Here is a 22,014-nt window from a genome sequence, read left to right on the forward strand (position 1 = left end):
GAGAGAGAGAGAGAGAGAGAGAGAGAGGGAGAGAGAGAGAGAGAGAGAGAGAGAGAGAGACAGACAGGGAGACAGGGAGACAGGGCCTGGGGAAAGCGGCTTGAAAGATACATGTCATGTCTGGATTCTAGAGCCAGAAACAGGCATTGGAGCTGATTTTTAAAGCACTCCCCAATCCACAGAATAAACTCTTCTTTTTCCAAAGTCTACTTTTTTTAGTTAAGAGTTCTTGATAACAAGGAAATTAATGACTCAAAAGTGAAAGCAGCTAACAGAAGATTGAAAGCTAGAGAAAAGAAGTCCGACAGCGGAGGGACCCTAGGACTCAGAGGTGTGATCCTGTGGTGATATATCTGGGGTGTTTTTTTGGCCTCCTAACATATCCTCACCTGGGTGTGAGAGCAGCCCACAACCTGGAAACTCCCAGGGGAGCGCAGACAAAATGACCCCCAAGAAAAGCCTCCTCTCTTTAGCCAAAGGACTGAGAAGAGGTTGGCTCTGCAGGACAGAACCCTTTTGACTTCACCCACTCCATTCCAGGGGATCACCATGAAAGAAGCCAAGTTCCTCCCCCTCAGAACACTTTCCACCAAACCAGCCCTGCCTGAAGCAAAGAAGAGCAAAGAGGTGGCACCCCACCCCTAGAGAACAGGGGCAGGATTACAAAGAGGAGGCAGCTGGGGAAGGAGGGGCTTTGGCACATCCCTAGTATACCCATGTGTAAACCCAATGACAACCAACAGAGCAAGAACTTTGAGACTAAACTATGGTTTATGAAGTACCTCCCGGGTTCCAAATGACCCTCTGGGTAGCATACAAGTGGGACAGACTAGATGAGTATTGCAAAGGCATTGAAAATGAAATTGGCATTTGAATCACAGCCCATAGAAGTGGACTAGGACATGTGTTCTGAATCTAATTGGGTTAACTGCCTACCAAAATAGAAGATTTAAATAAGAATCACAGTCTCATAACATAATAATACTAAAAATGTGCAGCACAATATCCAGAAGTACTCTTCATACTAAGAACCAAGAAAATCTCAACTAAATTAAAATCAAATTTTGAAAGTTTAAAATACATCACTTCCACTCTACATGTTTAACCCTTCTACAGGCTTCCTAATTCTGAATATCTTGAATCACTCAACTGAGCCTCATCAATTTTCCTTCCTTAATCGCTCTTGGTCTGGGTATTTCTTTCCCACTCCCACTTTTACTCCCTGCTCCAGGCCCCTGTCGCTTCCTAACTGGACAGCCCAGCTTCTATAGGATCTCTTTGCTTCTACTGCTCGCATCCCGACAGGCAACCCACCTGTGCACAGTGTCCACAGGAGTTATATGAGCATACTGCTTGCCCTGTATTATTGCTCAAAAGCTTGCAGTAGCTTTTAACTCTCTATACCTTAATATCTAAAGTACTTAGTTTGGCATTCTAGATATATTCTTCCCTCAAACCAAATTTTCAGGCTACTACTACTGCAACCCTTCAAATAGCTGACTTTTGTATTATGCCAGTGTACCCTGACCCCATCCCTGAATGCCCTGAACACTTATAATGTTTTGCCTGTGCTCCTCTGTACCTCCCACATGGGCCCCCTTCAGTCCTACTAACATGTTACGCGCAGCCCTCTCTGGAGCGCTGGCCTACAGTGACCTCTCATGCCCCGCATTAGTCTTCCTGGGCTCATACTTCTGTATTCTTGTGAGGTGCTTCTCACGTGTGACTTCTTTGAAGTTATCTTTCTGTTTCTTTATGTTATATTAACAGCATTTGAAAATTCATTTCACGGGCTGACTATGCCTTTCTCTCTCTAATAGGTTGGGAAGTTTAGTGCATAGCAGACTGTGAACTCTATTTCTAGTGAACACCTCTTCTGCTCACCATTCACTAAGGTGAAGTGGAGAGAGAGATAAGGACATAGTCAAAAAATTTTTTTAAATAAAATTATGCTTAAATTATGATTCCTGATATTTTCTAAGCAGATGAAATCACAAGATTGAAAAAAAAAGTCTGTTAAGGTTCCTCATACCAGAAAACAAGTAAATAATAACAACCTCAAAGCATTATAAAAATGAGACAAAAGAAAAAAAAAAATATTTTTCTGTATTAAACAGTCCTACCTGAAACTAAAAGTAATGTGATATGAATTCAGAAAAATGTCTGTAGCAACGTGCCTTACACTTTAATGAAGTACTTGATTCACCGTCCCTTGTGCACAGTAGATGCTGAATATACATTTAATTGGTGTGTTGATTGATTTTTCCAAAATTCAAATTGATTAGCCTAATATAAATACCCTTTTTGTCTTTATTATAGTCAATATACTTGGAGTCTATATATATTAAGGCTACAAAGGGTGTGAAAAGAGCTCAGTCGTTTATAAGAAAATTACAATCTTATTTGGCCTTACTTTTGTTGGAATGAATATTTACAGCAAACAGCACTAATTTAGATAAAAGTGTTAAATACATATAATTTAACAACCACAAGACACATATTAATTGGTCTATTTACTCAAATTCCCTTTTGAGATGGTATGATTGAACAGGACTTTTTTGTGTGGTTTGCCAAAGAAATAATAATTGTTTTGGACATAAAACAACGGTATCATGACTTTGGGTACTCTTCATTACAAGGATTTTCATCATTTTATTTCTCTACATTGCAGTTATTCAGGAGTTTTTCATATTTAAACCATAGCTTAAATTTTTTTTTTTTTTTTTTTTTTTTTGCGCTATGCGGGCCTCTCACTCTTGTGGCCTCTCCCGTTGCGGAGCACAGGCTCCGGATGCGCAGGCTCAGCGGCCATGGCTCACGGGCCCAGCCGCTCCGCGGCATGTGGGATCCTCCCGGACTGGGGCACGAACCCGTGTCCCCTGCGTCAGCAGGTGGACTCTGCGCCACCAGGGAAGCCCCATAGCTTAAATTTTAGCCATTGCTAAATTACCACCACTTATATGCACAGAAATGATTTAAAAGTATACATGGAAAGTACTGAAATATAAGCCTGTTCTCATCAGCTAGATAATATTCTCATTGAATTCTTCCATCTTCAGATAACACACTGCAGTGAAGGTAAACTGTAGTTCAGACATGGCACGTGACACTAAGCTCAAACAGCCTCCTGGAATTTTTTCATTTAAGTTACGGACACTTTTTGTCTTTTGTCTTTCTGGTGCCAGAAATCTATTGTGTATTAAGCTCAGATTATTTGGAAAAAGAACTATAATCATTGCAGGGATAAGGGTTTCCAAAAATAAATGTTATTAGTCAAGATATGCAAGATAATGAAAGCCAAATTTTCTAAAGGATCTTAAAAATGACTAATATGGCTGCCATTTTCACTGTTATTTAGCATTTAAACTAGCTTCAAACAAACAAAAGATCCCCATTATGAGAAACTGAGGCAAAGGAAAAATAGGAGTCCCCCCAAATGGTTTATTTCTGGGAGAAAATAAGTACAAGAAAGTATCTCAGAACTGTTTACTCTTTTCAGGAATAGCTACAACTGGGGAAATTCAAGTCAAGAATAACTAGAACCAAGTATCAGAGGGTTGAATGCAGATGTGAGAAGTAATATTCTTAAGGAGAATCAAGGTCCACTGGAATCTCAACATTGTTTGATAATATTATTATTCCTTGTCATCGCTGTTAAGATACATTATTAATCTATGTTTAAATATACATTATTATTTTGCATAATTTCTGGGGAGGTAGCATGGTATAGTAGTATGAACATTTATTCATTCATTCACTCATTAAATCATTAACTAATACTTATGAGCACCTACTACATGTCAGACACTTTCAAAGGTTCTATACAGAAGTGAACCAACTGCGAAAAATTCCCACTCTTATGCAGCTTATATTTTATGGGAGTAGACAGATAAACAAATAAGTAAAATATAAGTATGTCTCATGGTGACCAACACTATGGAAAAAACTAAGGCAGGGAAGGGGGATAGGGAATACTGGTGGCAGGGAACATTCCTTCTCTCAAATTTTAAATTGGGTGGTCAGGGAAGATCTTACTAAGAAGCTGATGTATAAGCAAAGACCTGAAGATGGTGAGGGAATAAGTCATCAGGATACCTTGGGGAAGAGTATTCTAGGGAAAGGGCACGACTAACACAGAGGCAATGAGGCAAGTATGGGCCTGCTGAGGAACAGCAAGGAGGCCAACGTGAGGGAACAAAGTGAGAAGAGGAGAGTAGTAAGGGGTGAAATGAGAGAGGTGTTGGGGAGCAAAACTGTAAACTAAATTAAGAATACCTCAGGGGACAGGGCCTAGCCTAAAGGTATAAATTCAGGGTGTACAGATAGCATTTAAAGCCATTAAAACTAGATGAGGTTTCCAAGGGTCTGAGTGTAGACAGAAGGAGGAGGGGCTGTGGCACCCCACTGTGAAGACCTGGTTGGGGGTGATGAGAAAGAATCAGCACCATCTGAAAAGGAGCAGCCAGAGAGGTAGAAGGGAAACCAGGAGAGCAAGGTGTCCTGAAGCCAAGGGAGGACAGCGTTTTGGAAGGATGGATGTCAAATGTTGCTGATATGCCAAGAGGGAGAAACCTGATATTTCGCCACTAGACTCAGCAATGTGAAGGTCAGCAGTGACTTGACAAGAGCTATTTTAGTGGAGTTGGTAGGATTGCAAACCTGACTAGGGTGGGTTCAAGACAAAGAGATGGGAGAAACTGGAGAAAGTGAGTAGAGATAAATCTTTCTAGGAGTTTTGCTGTCAAGGAGAGCAGAGAATAGGGGTAGAAGCTGGAGGGGGTTGTAAGGTCAGGAGAAGATGTGTGTGTGTGTAATAAAAATAAACTGTAGCTTGTTAGATCCAACAGAGATAGGAAGTTGATGAAGCCGGTAAGCGGACACATGTGAGAGCAGTGACCTTAAGTGAACTGGATAGGATCCTGAGTACAAAGGAAGGGGGTGTGGCAGGCTGAATTAAAATCCTGGCTCCAGCACTGACAACTTTTGTGACTTGGGGCAAGATTCTTAACCTCTCTGAGGCTTAGTTTTCTCACATGTAAAGTGAGAATTTCCTGGAACTGCTGAGCAGTGTAATGTCTTCATCAAATAGTGCTGTCTCATTGAAGTCCCAAGTTATACCTTTAATACTTCATCAGCAGGATGGGATATAAAAAGAACTTTTAAAATCTGCCTTTTTCCTAAGACGATAAACCCGTATCTAGTATCTACTGAAAGAAAAATAATGCTATGAAGTACACATTCACACCCAAAATAATGATAATCACTTTTTAATTATCACACAGTTGAGTGCTATTTCCGTTGTTCATGTTGCACATCTTTGGAACATGTGTTGGTATAGAACAAATAGGCCTTCCTCCCTGATGGATTCTGCCTTAATCCGCTTTTGTACCCTCTTGTGATGAGAGCTGAATGTCACTCGAATGGTACATCCTCTTAGATGTTTACAGAGATGTACAGAAACAGCAAATAAGACGAACAAAACTGTAACGAAAAAATGCTCAGGAAAAAAAAAGGGTGGAAAGGGGCACCTTACAGAGCAATGCATTCCTGTCACTGGAACTGTTTAAACAAAGTGTAGATGGCCACCTATGAGCTCATGTACCTTAAGCCATGGGTGATTCAGTGCTTCATAAACAGTGATCCTTTCAGCAGGATCCAGCATCAGCATGCGGCGTACTAAGTCTTTGGCACTTTCAGAGATATGGCTCCACTGCCTTGGATTCATCTGAAGAGGAGGAAAAAGGAAGATTACAGAGTTATGTCCAGTGAGAAGTTAACATTCTCTGTTATTTAATATTCCTATGCTGTTTCAACATGAATAAAATTCTTGGAGCAGGGTGGAGAAATCTGATTCTAAAGGCTTGCTTTCTAAGGAAGAAGAGGACAGATGCAATTCTTTTTCTGTTGTTGTTCAATACATGAGAATTTGCAGGAGTAAATATTTGTTATACATGTTCTTCTTGTTATATATGTAATAATATTTTTAATAATTGAAGAATAGAACATTCATGATTCCAGGTTCTACCTCAGCTAAAATAAAGAGTCTAGAATGTAGACTCTAAAAAGGTTAGAATACTTTGATCCAGAAAGGACTAAAATAAAATTTAAAAATTTGAAGAAATATTTTTAATATTTTGCTTTTAAAACTTGGAATTGGCAGTAATTGTGAAGCTACGCAAAGTAGCTTTTATTAATAGGAGACTTTGGTCACTGTATGTCATTTTCAGTATTTAGAAAAAAATATACCATTACTAAAGGCCCTACAAAAAACCCAATTCACTTGTATACTGTTCTTAAAGAAGTTACTTTTCTTTCTCTTTTAGAGATGAGACAACTAAGCCACAAGATAAATTAACTAAAGTCAAACAAAAAAATTATGAGTTGTTCCTAAGACACACAACTTGTGAGGAAGGCTGTGGATCTATGAGGAAAAGAGTTGGAAGGCTCCTGGGAAAAGGGGTATGTCTGAGACCAGGAACCAGGAAAAAATGGAAAGCAATGCTTAGGGCTTGGAGTTGGGAAGGTAAGTGGGGACAGGAGGGTAGAGATGGAGCAGGGTCTCACTCCCTATTTAATATGAGGAAACTGACTGATTCGGTGAGCTCATGGGAGCTGCCTGGTGCCAGGAGCTTTACGCAATGCCATGGCTTTAACTGGCAGAGACCTCTGTCACCTCCTAAGGGAGAAAGATGCAGAATAAAGTCCACAACAGGTTAAAGGCAAATGAAACCACAACTTGCATCACAGCACACATGAATCATTATGATCTCGCCAAGGGTTAGTATCAGACATTTCGCTCTGGCTAACGTAAGGCTTTGCTCTAGTAGACGTGGAGTGGAAAATGTTCCATTTTCTTTTTCTAACAGGCAGAATTCCAAACGATAGTCACTTCTCTTGTCAGATTCCTTAATTAAAATGAATACCATGAGACTGTTGAAATATTGTCATCCTACTGAAATTGTGATCAGTTGACGAGTTTGAAATAAGGAGGTATGTGATCAGATGGGGCTTAGATAGCCTTGTTTCCTCTTCCCCATCTTGGAGCTGATGTAGTCTTTAAAGTCTGAATGATCTGTCCTCAGGAAAGGGGTTGAGAAATCATCTGAAAGTGGTGGTAAGCCTTCTGAAGTGAATAGAGGTTGAGAAGTATACTCCCCAGTCCTTTTTATGAGGAAGCGCAATCCAGGGTTTTCTCTTCCTTTGGCAGAGAAGACTAGTTGAAATTAATTTGGGAGGTTGAGTACATAAGGGGGAACAAAACAGGGCTATATAAAACAGTCTCACTTATTTGAATACTAAAGCCAGGCAGCTAAGGACTCCTGCTGTGTGGATACCAACTGGCTATCCAGAAATAAGTGATATAAGATGACACTGTATCTTTTAGAGACTTTGTGAAATATATTTCTGTCCTTTATAAAAAAATTAATTGAAATTAAATGTTAGCATATATTTTAGCTAAATAGTATTCTCCCATATTGACCTTAAAAGATCAAGTAAGCTAGTAGACAAGAATAAAAAGTTAAATTAAAATCATTTAAGACCAGTAGTAGTTTATAAACTATGACAATTTAAATGTACTACATTTGAAATATGTCATCAAAATTTTCTTGAAAATACTCATAGAGATCAAGGATTTTAATATTTATTTTGTTAAGGGCGACCAGGGTGATATAATGATATTTTTGAGATCTGCTTCAAAATAATCTAGTAGCATGTGGAATATAGATAAAACAAGGCTGGCTGTACGTTGATAAGTGTTAAAGCTGGGGGTTCATTATACTATTATCTCTACTATTTTGTTTGTTAGAAATTTTCAGTAATAAAAAATGTAAAAATAAATGCTGACACAATCACAGCACAGTATTTTTTTTAAAGGCCCAATAGGTTCATCACTGATGGTAGAGATGGATCTATACTTCAAACTAAGATGCTGAAAACCTGAGGCTTTTGTAAGGAAAGCCATGAATATAAGTGAGAGGTGAGGTTAGCCAAGTAACAGTAAATACGAATTAACCTCAAAGCTTCAAACCCCCAGGTACAGAAATTATGGTATAGCTGCCACCATCCGACTATATTATACTATAATGCTAAGAATAGGAAATTTTCAAACAAATTTTTGGACATATGTGAACAGTCCAAGTTTTTTTTTTTAAACAAAGAAACAAAGATAACTATTCAATGCTTTAAAAATAGACAAAATCAAATACCAGAAGCTGTTGGAATGAAGCACATTGCCTTGGAAACCAGGAAGTTAGCAACTGAACAAACACAAAAGAAGAATTCTATTATTAGCGAATGCTTATAACTCAAAAAGGCAGGTGGGAGATTTTATTATATGGTACCTACGTCATAAGCCGCTGTGAGGATGAAAAGAGTTAATATAAGTAAAGTGCTTAGAATAGTTCCTGGAACATAGTAAGTGCTATGTATGAGTTAGCTATCATTATTGCTAGTATTATTATTATGCTGATGCATTATTGTGTTTATTTTCATATGCTAGTATCTGTGATTTCACTTGGCAAAATTCAACCAGAAAGCCATAACCGTGCTTTCCTGATAGCCACTTACAATTTCAAGGGATTGGAGGGGGATGATTACTTACAAGCAGTTTCCTGAGACTTTTAGTTACCTTGAAAGGATTGATTTTATTCCCCAGTGGTCAACTGACTCTAAGAGAAGCAGAAAAACCTATACTTAAAACATCTTTCTCTGTTAACAGAGTTTTGGCATATATCTTAATCCAAATAAAATAAAAGACAAACCTGTATGCCTTTATAAGCTTTATAAGCCTTTATAAGTACATAAAGCCCAAGGGGAAAAAAGTACAGACCATTCTCACCTTCTCACTTCCACAAGCTTCAGTTATGGCTTAAAGGATAAGGCTACAACTCTGAAACTACTTTACCTTTCATTTATTTTTTTCTCTTTTTCTTTATTTGTTTCAAGTCCCACATAAAGTTCTAACATAACTGAGGAATCGAAAAAAAAAAAAACTTTAGGGGCCTCACAGTTTTGGAGTGTAGTGTTATATAAACCTGTGTGTATCGTTTTATGTTGCCAGGCATGGCTGAAAATGAAACAGTGATTCTGTTGAACAGAAAGTACATGTGTTAATTATAATGGGAGGAAAAAGAACTTCCTCAAAATAAGCTGCCCTGATTTGATATCCAGACACATACTCCTCTGTGCTTCCCATACAGAGCATCCTACTCCGTCAGCCATACAAGGTAGTACAGGGCAATAAAGTACAAGAGCTCGGGTAGTGAAACCAACCTTAAGCTTATTTCTAAGAACCCGCTAGGTCTTTTTGGTATAGCCACTCATAATGTCAGTAATGACTTCTTAAATTACTTGGTAATGAAAGTAATAATGTACTCATCAGGAGTCTGTGAATAGTACATGCAGTTTCCAATTCACAGTAGCCAAAGATGAATATAAATATTTAAATCACACCAAAATGGCTCTAAATTATATTATGAAATGCCATTGTGATACTGGCATTTCAGTTTATCCTGGAAGGTAAATGGCAAATTTTTCAGCTGTGCTGGCTGACTACATAAAATGCAATAAAATAACATGTATGATAAAGCAAAATCAAATAAAGGCTAATAGACACTAAATCTAAAATTAAGATAAAGAGTGACTAATTACCTGGATGAAATTTCCATTTTAACTTTACAAGTCAAGCAAAAAGTAATAAAAATAAAGCCCTTTTCTCAAATTACACAAAGAAGGGCCAAAGAGGTTTATTTTCCAGCTTAGCCTGAATAAGTGGGTTCGGTCACCAGACAGCTAATGGAAACCATAAAGTCTGGGCACAGGTTTGTCACAAACACCTTACCCAGGGTAAAATAAAAGGTCAAATTTGCTCACAATAAATTCCAAGGAGCAGTCCAAATTCTTTCCCTGAGCTAGAATTTTATTTGAAATAAGTAGGGCACTAACCAATTTCTTTGACTTAGCTAAAGAGGCAGTTTTGCTAAAATGTACTTGTGGTAAAAAAATTTGATTTTAGTGTGGCTTTATGACTCTGAGAGCCCAGGACTCTTACACTGTTGATTTAGCACATGGAGGAAAAGGGGAACATCCATCTGATCTCTGGTTTTTACACTGTATCAAAGACGAGTGGGGACCCTGTTTTCTGGACTGAACACAGAGTTGGAATCCAAATACATGGGATAGACTTTAGAGGCAGCACAGAGGGAATGAGAAGGGAGGGGTGAGGCAATAGTTGTTTTAAAGCCAGTCATCTGGATGACAGTTCGGCTGATAGGGTCAAATTTATTTGAGGCCTTTGTTGCCTAACAAGGCTGGTGGATCAATGATGCAAGCATCTCTGACTGGGTGACTATGTGACAACCAGTAAGTAATCCAAAGACAGACAGCAACTTCAAAACACATTTTTCAGAATAATTTAATCTCAATGGAAAAATAAAACATTCACAATATGTTACCTTATATTTTCCTTTAATAATGCCTTCAAACAATCTTTCCTTGGTTCCATAAAAAGGCAAACAACCGCTTAGCAGGATAAAAAGGATCACGCCACAACCCCAGACATCTACAGGTTTTCCGTAAGGCTCTCTTTTGACAACTTCTGGGGCCATAAAATGAGGTGTTCCAACTCGTCCTACATTTAAAATGACAACATCAAGGAAAAATGTTTACATAAAATGGGCTTTTTGTTTCCCATTTGAAAACTGAAAATACGAGAACAATAACAGTGTGAATGACAAGGTTAACAATGCAAATATTCTCTTACCACCTCTCCCCTCCTCTATAAAATCAAGGAAAAAAGGCAGAAAGAAAAAATTTTTTATCTAATCACGTCTTGAAAGTATTGAGCCCAGGAGAGGTACTTTGTCTTCTAACACTGTTACTTCCTATTGAATTCCATAGGATGCATGGTAAGTATTTACCTATTTGTTGCTTCATGAAGAAGTTGTTTAAATTTTCTAATTTTCACAAGTTTGAAAATTACTAAAAATACAGAGCAGAGGCAGGGGCAGGGAGAGGGGGGGCAAGTGAGAAAATATCTGTAGAGGAAAAGATTACTTTTGACTGTCAAATAGAAATTCTCAAATTAAACCTAATGCTTAGAACTTTTATTTGGAATATGAATCTGAAATCCTGTTCCGTTGATTTTAGGAATTAATTGCAGCAATTACCAATGGTTAGTAATATTTTGTTATAATAAGATTTGTTAGCTTCCTCCAAATGTTAACATTTGAACAGAATGAGAGCAAATATATGACATAAACCAAAGTAAAATCATGAAGCTCCTCCCATTCAATCTTCTTTGACTTCTATCTTCTTTGAAACGCTTTTTTCTTTTTTTCCTATCAAAGTTAGGTTTCAGGAAGGAATCTGAAAGCAGTTGTTTCTACACTAGTAACCATCTTTAACTCAGCATCCCAAAAGAAGTCTTTTCTTCTACTGGAGAACGAAAGGCTTGTACCCTGTAGGGAAATTATTGTGGGAGGGGAACTGCCCACCAGGCTTGGCAGCTCTTCTAGCTCTATGCAGGCCCCTCCTCTCCTCCCTTTCCCTCTACAGCCCCACCCTCATCATCACGAGTCCAAGATAATTTTTATTTTGAAGCTTGCACAAAACTTTATGTAGAGCTCAGAACTGTGATCAGAGTTTAAAAAAAGACCTCAGAGATCTTCTAATCCAGCTAGAGAAAATATATCATAAAAGTCTTGTTGGTGATTGTCAAACCTGGTTGGGATGAGAAGGATAAAGCAGCTCTTAGCTTGTGTCCTGGGAATATTCCTTTGCTGCAGATCATAATGGTTCCTCTCCTTCCCCCATAATAGAAGAGATTAAGTTCAGGGTTCAGGGAGTGAAAATATTTTTATTTAAAATGTATAGTAGATCAGTGAAAACTCTACTGGTCAGAAGGAAAGATTTTTATTTCCATATTGCCCCATTTGGTTTCCTCAAGTAACAAAAAGAAGTTGAAATGATGAGAACTAAGCCTTCTACTTCATTAATAGCCTGGATAGGGCAGTGCCCTTGGAGAATTTGCCTTGGTCTGATGGACAGGAGCTGGTAAGAGTAGGGAAAAGCAGGGTAAGAGATCAGAGTACTGGTACCAGGGCACCAGCCAGGTACCTGCTGATGGTTGGGATACTGCTTTGAAACTCAACTTGACTCCTACTATTTCCCTTACAAGGCAGGACCAAGCATCTCAAAATGTAGGCCTCAATCTGGGACTAGTCAGAGCCACCACAGCCAGCCCCAGACATCCAGGGGAGGTTCTTTCCATTTAGCCATATTGAAGACTACCCTGGTTCTGGAGAATTAGGGTTCATCCTTGAGGAATATACATGTCTTTTGGTTCAAGAATCTGCTCATAGATGAAAGGGGAAAGACCATGGTAGAAAGAATACACAGGAATGATTTTTTTATTGCATGAAGATCGGGAGGTGTGAAAGGACTGGAGTCAACCTTTAACATACACCAACCTCTTCAATTTCCTGGTATGTGATCACTTGACTTTTCCTTCTTTGTGGTCACTTGATTTTTATGACTTTGACCACAGAATTCTAAGAGCGGGAAGCCAATTACCAAGCCAAATTAAATGTCACTGTATATGAGACACTTCCGATGTACATTTAAATATTTAAATGTTACCTTTTTTGATAATATAATAAAAGCTTATTACCTAGAACCTCAGGGTGGGGACAGCTGTTCTGAATAGGTACGCATTCAATACTTTAGGACCTGGATCTTTACGCACCAAAACCTTTTTACTTTAATAATTTTGGATGGCTCTCTTTGTACAATTTCCTGACTTCTCTTACACAAGATGCTGTACATAATTTAACCTCTTCTTGATGACTCAGAATTATCATTGTGGATACCAATGAAAGAACTCTGGTATGGAACCAAAATCGCCCTTGGGAACTTCAGAGGTATGCAAGGGTTCATTTCTTCAGTACCAAAAGGCTGCTGTGCTTTCCAACTTTTGGTGTCTGCTCAATGTATTTCTTTCTGTCAGGCTTTCATTTCTTTTCTTTCACTATGCTTACTCTAGCCTTGTCTTCTCCTAATTTTTGCATAAAATCTGCTATAAACTGTAATCTCATTAGAAACCAGATTCTTTCATTTAGTAAAAATTTCCTAAGTGCCTGCTAGGTCCCAGACACAATCTAGGACCACTGTGGGCATACAAGAGATAAGCCATGGTCCCCCCACTTGCCCTCACAAACCTCAGTCTTTGATATAATTACAAATCCCCGCATCAAATGCTACATGGAGGTATGTAACCCAGATAGCTATGGTAATATGGGAGAGAAGGAATAGGGTTACCTCACTTGGGATGGTGAAGATCAGCCTGCTTTTAAGAGATGATTGTTAGCTCAGTCTTCAAGAATACTTAGTTAACTAGATACATAAAATGACAAAAGGCGTTCTAACCAGAGGGAAGAGCAGGTGCAAGGTATGAAGGAACACGAATCCACAAAAGTTTCTGAAAAATGGAAGCACGTCAGCCTCAGAGTGTGTCTTTAGATGCTCACTTGAGAGAACCATGAACAGGTATTAAGGGCAGGAAATGCCTTGCTGCTATTATAATTATTTCCTAGGTTCCTAGATATATTCTGGATAAGTGAGTTTTCCAAACAGTTGAGTTTCAGACAGGGGAAGTGTAAATATACGTAAATGGTTTTTACTATATGGAACATATAAAGGAGAGAATTCCTTTCTATTTGGAGGACTGAGTGATCAAAGATTCTAATCTGACAGGAAAATAGTTTTCTGTTAAATATTAGCAAATGAGCTGATAAATAGTAAAATTTTTAAAAGTATTGATACCTTAAACAACATGAAAGCTTTTTATAAGAGAAATCATTTATCCCTTATCTACATCTGTAGACTGTATTATAAAAGACATTGCAACGCTTGAAGTAGTTATTTCAAGACTGCAAGGAAAGGTATGTTTAAGAAATGACAATATTTTGACCATCACAAAGCATTTTAATTCTAGAAGAATTGAGAAAAATAAATTTTGCATAACTGACACACTGCGGGTTAAAAATCAGCTTTAAAAATATACAATTTAGGGGAAAGATTCATGGACTTTAGGAAAATAGATTAACATGTAAAAAATGTCTCGGTAAATCGAATGAATCCGTTTTTCCCCTTCAGTTGAGATGCACAGTAAAATATGAAGCCCATACCATTTTAAATACTAACAGGATGAAGATCCAGACCAAGAGAAACAAAGACGCTATAATATATATAGCATATAAAAGGAATATAGCATATATTATATAGCATATATAGCATATAGTATATAGCATATAAAAGGAATTCGTTTTATTTCATATCATCCCATCAACCGTGAGGATGTAATCGTCAGAAATTATGTGTTATTTACTTGTGTAGTCTTAACATGGGGGTGAGTTGTACAAATACCGGATTTGAGAGAGTTAGTTCAACAGCAGCGTTTGTTTAAAAACAACAATTTAAGATTTGTAGTTGATTGCACGATTAATATGAGCCAGCAGTGTTACAGCGTTGTCCAAAAAGCTCATGCAATTTGGGGAGCCTGACAGAAATGTAGATCCACGGCAAAAGAAGTGATAACCTCAAGCTTCTGTGTGCTTGGAAGTACCTGTATTTGTGCTCAGTTTTGGCTCTGTACTTGGTGCACAGTCAGGAGACTCTGAACCACTTTATGTGAGGAATGGCTAAATTAACCTAGGCAAATTAACTTGGATAGGACTTAGGGGAACACTATAGCTGTTTTCAAGCATCTGAATGACTATCATATGGAAGGATTAAAATTGTTTACTGTGGCTCCAAAAGTCAGAATTAGGACCACTGGGTGGAAGTTACAGGAAGACAGACTTCCATTCAACGCAAGGATGAACGTTTCAATACTTAGGAGCTCTCCAAAAATGGAATGAACTGTCCTGGGACACAGTGACTTCTTTGCCACGTGAGGAATTAAACTAGAGCTCAGCCCTTTGCTGGGAATTTTATGAGAGAATTCAATCATTAGTTACAAGACTGGAGAAGTTAAGGCCCCTTCGAATTCTGAGATTCAATGATTCTGTGATTAAACTGTTCTTTGTTACCTGACCCTATGGTCAGTCCTCTAATCACAGATGAAAAATTTCAAAACTTTTCATTAGTTGTGAATTCACTAGTTCATTAGAATTAGAAGGAAGAAAAATCAGTTTTCAAAACTATACTCAACTTGCAGTTTCTCAGATTCTTGGAAATGATTAGAAGAAAATGCAAAACTAGAGGGCTTCCCTGGTGGTGGAGTGGTTGAGAGTCTGCCTGCCGATGCAGGGGACACGGGTTCGTGCCCTGGTCCGGGAGGATCCCACATGCCGCGGAGCGGCTGGGCCCGTGAGCCATGGTCACTGAGCCTGCGCGTCCGGAGCCTGTGCTCCGCAACAGGAGAGGCCACAACAGTGAGACCCCCGCGTACCGCAAAAAAAAAAAAAAAAAAAAAAAACTAGAAGAAAATCTAAACACAATTTAATTTTAGAGGGCAATGTGGTAAAATAATGATTTAAAGAATACAACTATGACTCATGGCTCATTTTTCAGAAGATGGTCTATGTTAATACTGCTTCAATGTTTTAGTAACAGTGAATTAAATGAAATATCCTGTGTAAAAGATTATTATTTTGATATTTATCATTTGTTAGGTATTTGAATTTAATACTGTTGATATTGTTCCTCTTTGTGAAGGCTGGCAGTACTTCGAGATGGAAAATATAAAGCAATGACTAGAAGATTGGTAGTCTGCAGAAGGGAGAACTAAGTAATTTGCAAAACTAAAGAACAAAACTAAAAACAGGGCAGCATTCTGAGCTGGAATCTACTGCAAGGAATAAATAAAACCAAATACTTGAATCTGTAATCAGCATCCACCTCTGCACACTGGTGAAGAAAGTTTCCATCTGAGCTTTTCTTCTTTTTTTTCTGGCATGGGAATTTTCTAATTATGTTTGTTTTGGCTAATAATAAAATCAGTCTGTACTCACATCTGCTTGCTCTTCCCAAATACACAGATTGATGGCTTGAGTGGGACTCTTTCACAAGTGGAAAGAGGAAAACAGTGTGAAATTAAAAATTAGCCATAGATGTAACCTGAAAGTAGTTAATCCACACATTTTAGATTTGACTTCGTTTGGCCAGTTCAACTTTAAAAGTCACTTTGCCTCAAATATCATCTTCTTCCAATACTGTTTTAATCTTTGTATGTTGGGTCTCTTCCCTGTTAAGTGTTGGGGATACAAAGAGTAAAAAGACAGAGTCTATTATCTTAAGGGACTAAAATTCTGACTACAGAATTATTAAATTCAAAACTACATTATGGCACTTTTGTGGGTGGGTTAGGGTGAGGTAGAATGCGGTATGAAACACTGAGGATGGACTAATATTTAGTCTGAAAGTTTTATACCAGCCTGAAAGTGACGAGGTTTTGAAGGAAATTTTAAAAATAGTGTTCTTACCTCCAGCTACAAGTCCAGACTCCCCTAATTGAATAGCTACCCCAAAGCCCCCAAGTTTAACAGGTGCCGAGTTTTCCTTTGAGGCAAGGAGAACACAGTGGGGCTGAAAAGAAAAAACAAACAAACAAACCAAAGTTAAGGATTAACTGAAGACGAACAATTCAATTTACACAAAACCGAATAACATGACCATATTGTAATACTTTAAAAACCGGAATTACTTTGGATGCTTGAATTATTTCTCTATTCTCACTTCTGGCTGATTTCTCCAAAGACTTACCTGTTTTATCCAATATTTTTCAGGAATTATTTGTTTCCAAGACTAGGGTGTGGTGCTAGGAATTACTTAGGAAGCATGGATGTTCAAGACAGACGTGTTTTCTGCCTTTTCATGCAATATTTTCTTCCTTTGAGTGACACTCTACATTTCAGGAAAAATATATTTTATACCTGTGTTTCTTGTAACCTTTGACTTGACCTACAGAGCCACTGTATCTTGGCCCTTAGGGGATGTTGACGGCCCTTTCTTTGTCCACTCTCCCACCATCTTATTTCTTTTCTTTATTCATTCCACCTCCAAGTAAGAAGAGTCAGATTTAATGACTTTAACTGAGCCTGGCTCCTGGGGAATTCAATGCTCTTCCTGGGGTCTTTTCTCTGGACCTGCCCTTCCTCTCTGTGGGAATGGGAGGTGAGAAAGGAGAAGGGGGAAAGGAGACTACTTGGCTGGCCTCTAGTCCAGGGTAAAGACAAACTCCCCGAGGAGTAGCTGCTTGACCAGGGCTAAGAATCATATGCTTTGTGGTCACAATGAGAGTTTCTTTGGAGGAGCTTGTCCTCTGCATCTGCCTCTTTCTGGGACCTTGTTGGGGCTGGTGTCAGGAAAGCATTTAATTGTAGGGAACTTTGGTCTCTGCTCAAATACTATGCTCCCCAACATGACTAACATTACATATGCTATGACCTGTTCTTAAAATACCAGTTAGTGAAAAAGGCAAGCCTCTTCAGGCTTGGAAGATAAAAGTATTTTTTATTCTGTCCTATACTTGCTCATACATAAAATGACACAGTTTTAGTTCAGGTTTAGCCTACATGAGAGTGGGCATGAAGAGACCTGTGCAATAAAACTCTGAGCTGGTACACCCGGAGAGATGTTTGATGATGGATACGCAAAAGTGGGAGGGATCCTTACTCTGCCCAATGAAAGCATCAGGGTTCCACTTTAGAAGTTACTTTTGGTCCAAGGCTGTTTAAAGACCTTTACGATAGAGTCTAGCACGAAGAAAGACGACCCCTTGAACATAAATGTATGTATGACTGTGTATGAGTTAGAGAAAGAGAGGAGAGAAAAAGCAAGTGTACAGGAATGGTGAGCAAACTGCAGGAAGACACAAAGTAGCCAGAAGGGTCTATGGAAGAACAAGCAAACCTCTATAGAAACCAACTGATAAAGAGTGCTCTCCCTCAATGAGAACTTTCAGCTGGTTCAAATAGAGATCAATGACAACAGACCTGAAGGAAAAAGCAATAGCCCTGGCATGACTGTAGTGTGGGGCACAGCAAATGAACCAGCCTAGAAAAGGATGGCCATGATGCAGAAGAAGAAAACACAAACTAGAGCCAGACAGGGTTTCCTGGCCAGTGTCTTCATCACCTTCTTAGGAAGGAGTAGTAGAAGCTTAAATCAGAATCCCAGAGTATATACTTTATATAGTTTGTTGACTATATTTATGCTTAAGTTAATGTTACACTGAGATCTATGTATCCAGCAGCGCATGGATTCAGTCACTCTCAACAAACCCTTAAGTGAGATAAGTCATAAAATTGGAATTTAAGATAGAGAATAAACAAAGAAACCAACATACGTAAATGAATACAAGACTAGGTAGTGTTAAGTGCTACGAAGTAAAATTAGGCTGGTAGGGAAGTAGGTGTGACAGGTTTGAAGACTAGGGAGTTGCTATTTAATGAGAGAAGGGGTGTCAGAGAAGGCCTCTCTAATAGGGTAATATGTGAACACAGACCAGAATGAAGTCGCAGAGCAGACCACATGGAAGCAAGATCTTGGTGTGGAGGATAGTAAGTACAAAGGCCCAGAGGCACGAAGGGGGTTGGTAAGTTTGGAGAAAAGTAAGGAAGCCAGTGTGTTGGGAAAGGAATGAACAAAGGGAAGAGTGGTGGAAAATGCGATTCAGATGATCAAAGACCCTGTGGTCTAGGGTTTTGAAGTCAAGGCCAGAACTCTGGGTTTTAGGCTGAGCAAGATAGAAAACCACTGGAAAGTTTTGAGCAGGAGAGCATTAAGATGAGTTTTAGGTTTTGAAAGGATCACTTGAGCTGCTGCGTGGAGAAGAGATTGCAATGGCACAGGTGTGGAAGAAAGGAGACCAGGTAGGAGGCTTCTGCGGTTGTCTATAATGATTTATAGATTTTTAATATTTTTGATGTGCTTTAATCAATTGCAGTCATTATTCATTTTCATGCTCGAATTGTCCTGTTTTTGGCCAGTGAGAGCCCCTACTTAAGTCAGCTTTTATGTCCTTCTGTAAGACTCTAGGAGTCTGATAACTTCCTTGCTTTCAGGCACAAGGTGTTCAAGGCTTGTCTTGTTCATTTCTTGCCCCAGAATTGGAGCTGGCCATTTCTCCAAACATCCCCATTTCTGTTTAGTGGGTAAAGGTACTTAAATCCACAATATGGATATTAGGTATAGTACTGCTATTAGGTTATCGCCGCTTCGACTCTTCAAGCGGACATAGCTAAAAATTACTTATTTTTTAGAAGGAAAAACATAAATCACCAATTCATACTGATGCTTCTTCCTACTCAATTATAGTTTTTAATTTTACTTCTTCGATTTTGTCAGATAATGTTGGTACCTAATGACATTAACATAATCATTCATTTGCTTTTTCCTTTAATGTGTGTGTATAAAAGTTTCAAAATAACAACATTTCCATTACCAGTAACAACAAAACCACTGTATGATGTTCAGGATTTCTTCGTGATTCTTTTTGTCAGATGTATCAAAATACTGTTTTACTATTCAACAAAGTAAGAATTCATGAGTCTATGCTGATGTAAATAAATAAGTAAATGAATGGGGAGAAGGAAAAGCTTTCCTTTAAGTAGAAAATCAATTCATAAATGTAGAATAAATTCTGGCATTAGAAAATCACCATTTGGCAGTTATCATCGTAATAACTGAGTCAGATAAGAACCAGCAAAGGGTTCTAACTAGTGGGTGAAAGCTTGAAGAGTGACAGGATGTTTGTATAATCTCAGAGTAGCTCCCCACAGGATACTTACTAACTACAAAAGGTAAAATGTTAACATATGGGGAATCTGAGCGAAAGGTGTCTGAAATTCCTTGTACTTTTCTTGTACAATAACTTTTCTGTAAATCTAAAATTATGTAAAATGAAAACAAAACAAAACAACCCACCCTATTTTAAAGTCACTTAAAAGAATTCTCCTTGTGGTTTACTTTCAATTTGTTACATAGTGAGGCCAATTTGTTTTAATTAGATTTTGACTTAATTTGGTGTTTTAATTATACAAAACATGTACACAAAGTTCCAAAGGCAAAACCATAAACAAATACCTTTCAGAGAGGCCTAGCTTTTGTCCCCTCTCCTCGTGCCCAATTTCTCTCACCTCATTGGCATTAGTTTTTGGTTTATCCTTCCATTGTTTGGTTTTGTTTTGAAAATGAGACAATACATACAAATACTCAAAATTTTCACATAACAACACGTGCATTAGATGACTCCATAGCATTACCTAGACATCTTCAGGGAGGTTTGTTTTTTTGTTTTGTTTTTTTAAAGAGAAACATTTGCGCGCTGATGGGAAAGATCCTGTAGAAAGGAAAAAACAACCCCAGAAGAGAAAGAGGATGGGATATAATATGCAAGTGGGAAGGGGGTTGGCCCTAGTGACAGCGAAGAAGGCAGGATACAGGGGCACCTGTAGATGCAGGCAGATGTGGATGTAAGAAGATGAGGAAGTTCTCTTCTGAGCACTTCTATTTTCCATTTACTTGAAATAAAAAGTGATCAGCAGGTGGGAGTGAGGAAGGAGAGGGGGTTGTTGGCAGAAGAGTGAAGGTGTGAAAAGGGTTTTCAAAGAACATGAAAACGAACTAAGACAGTGGTTGGCAAACTTTAGTATCATAATCACACTGATCTGCTGGCCTACATCCCCAGGGTTTCTGACTGATAAGGTCTGGGATGAGCTTAAGGATGTGCATCTCTAACAAGGTCCTGAGTGATGGTTTTTTTGTTTGTTTGTCTTGTCCTGAGTGATGTTGATGCTACTGGTCTAGGAGCCATACTTTGAGAACCACCAGACTAAGGAAATATAGCAGGACTGTTGGCAGCATAGGGGCCCACTCGAGGTTTGTGGTCATGAGTTTGAAGCAAGACCAATCAGCACTCTTCTGTGTTTGTACCCAGCAGTGCTCATTTTAGCTGGTGAGGTTCAGGCCTGGAGTGGGTGGTGAGCTGAATTTAACAAGGGTTGGGATCTAGATAAGAGAGGCCGGTAATATCATAAATGGATGGCACCAAACAAGCATATCCGTTTATTTCTTCTTTTCTACTTCTATCTTTTGTATAAATAAAAAGCTAAGATATCAACAGAGTTCAAGGAAGGGGAAGGGTGAGCAGAAGAGCATGTATGGGAATAAGCTGAGAACACCAAAACAAAAAGCAGAAAGTTCAGAATGAACAGGAAAAAGCTCATATAAAGGAAGAACTAAGAAAAGCTTACATTCAAACCTGGTCACAGTAGGGTCATCAGGGAACTGAAGATTAAAACAGAATTAGTGTTTTGAAAAGGGATGGCTTAGGTGTGGAAAAATAGCTAGCATGATAAAAATTTTATATTAGATTTTATGAAATAGAACATATAATAGATAAACACTATTTAGTCATTTAAATAAATCCTGCCAGGATCCTGAAAAGATATTTGTACACCTGTGTTTATTGCAGCATTATTCACAATAGTCAAGAGGTGGAAGCAACCCAAATGTCCACTGACAGATGAATGGATAAAGAAAATATGGTAGGGCTTCCCTGGTGGTGCGGTGGTTGAGAGTCCGCCTGCCGATGCAGGGGACACGGGTTCGTGCCCCAGTCCGGGAAGATCCCACATGTGGGGGAGCGGCTAGGCCCGTGAGCCATGGCCGCTGAGCCTGCGCGTCCGGAGCCTGTGCTCCGCAACGGGAGAGGCCACAGCAGTGAGAGGCCCGCGTACCGCAAAAAAAAAAAAAAGAAAATATGGTATAAACATACAATGGAATATTATATAGCTTGAAAGAGCAGGAAATCCTGTCACATGGTACAACATGGGTGAACCTCAAGGATATTATGCTAAACGAAATAAGCCCGTCATAAAAGGACAAATACTGTACGATCTGACTCAAGTGAATTACCTAGAGTAGTCAAAAATCATAGAAAGTAGAAAGGTAGTTGCCAAGGGTAGGGGAAGAGGGAGAGGGGGCTAATGTTTAGTGGACACAGACTTT

The 22,014-nt window shown here is 38.7% G+C and overlaps 1 protein-coding gene across 8 annotated transcripts in view; it reads right to left on the reverse strand.

Annotated features, from left to right (window-relative positions):
- The window catches only part of CASK (calcium/calmodulin dependent serine protein kinase), a 386,526-nt gene that overhangs the window by 119,583 nt on the left and 244,929 nt on the right, over positions 1-22,014 (reverse strand). For all 8 annotated transcript variants that reach the window (XM_029240361.1, XM_029240363.1, XM_029240356.1 and 5 more), the window contains exons 6-8: positions 16,485-16,587; positions 10,455-10,630; positions 5,603-5,725 (exon numbers count right to left, since the gene is read on the reverse strand). In XM_029240361.1, the coding sequence (XP_029096194.1) occupies positions 5,603-5,725; positions 10,455-10,630; positions 16,485-16,587 (402 nt within the window). The remainder of the gene's footprint in view (positions 1-5,602; positions 5,726-10,454; positions 10,631-16,484; positions 16,588-22,014) is intronic.

Source organism: Monodon monoceros, unplaced genomic scaffold, assembly GCF_005190385.1.
Source record: "Monodon monoceros isolate NGI ecotype Baffin Bay Population unplaced genomic scaffold, NGI_Narwhal_1 Super_Scaffold_22, whole genome shotgun sequence".
NCBI classification, from domain to species: domain Eukaryota; kingdom Metazoa; phylum Chordata; class Mammalia; order Artiodactyla; family Monodontidae; genus Monodon; species Monodon monoceros.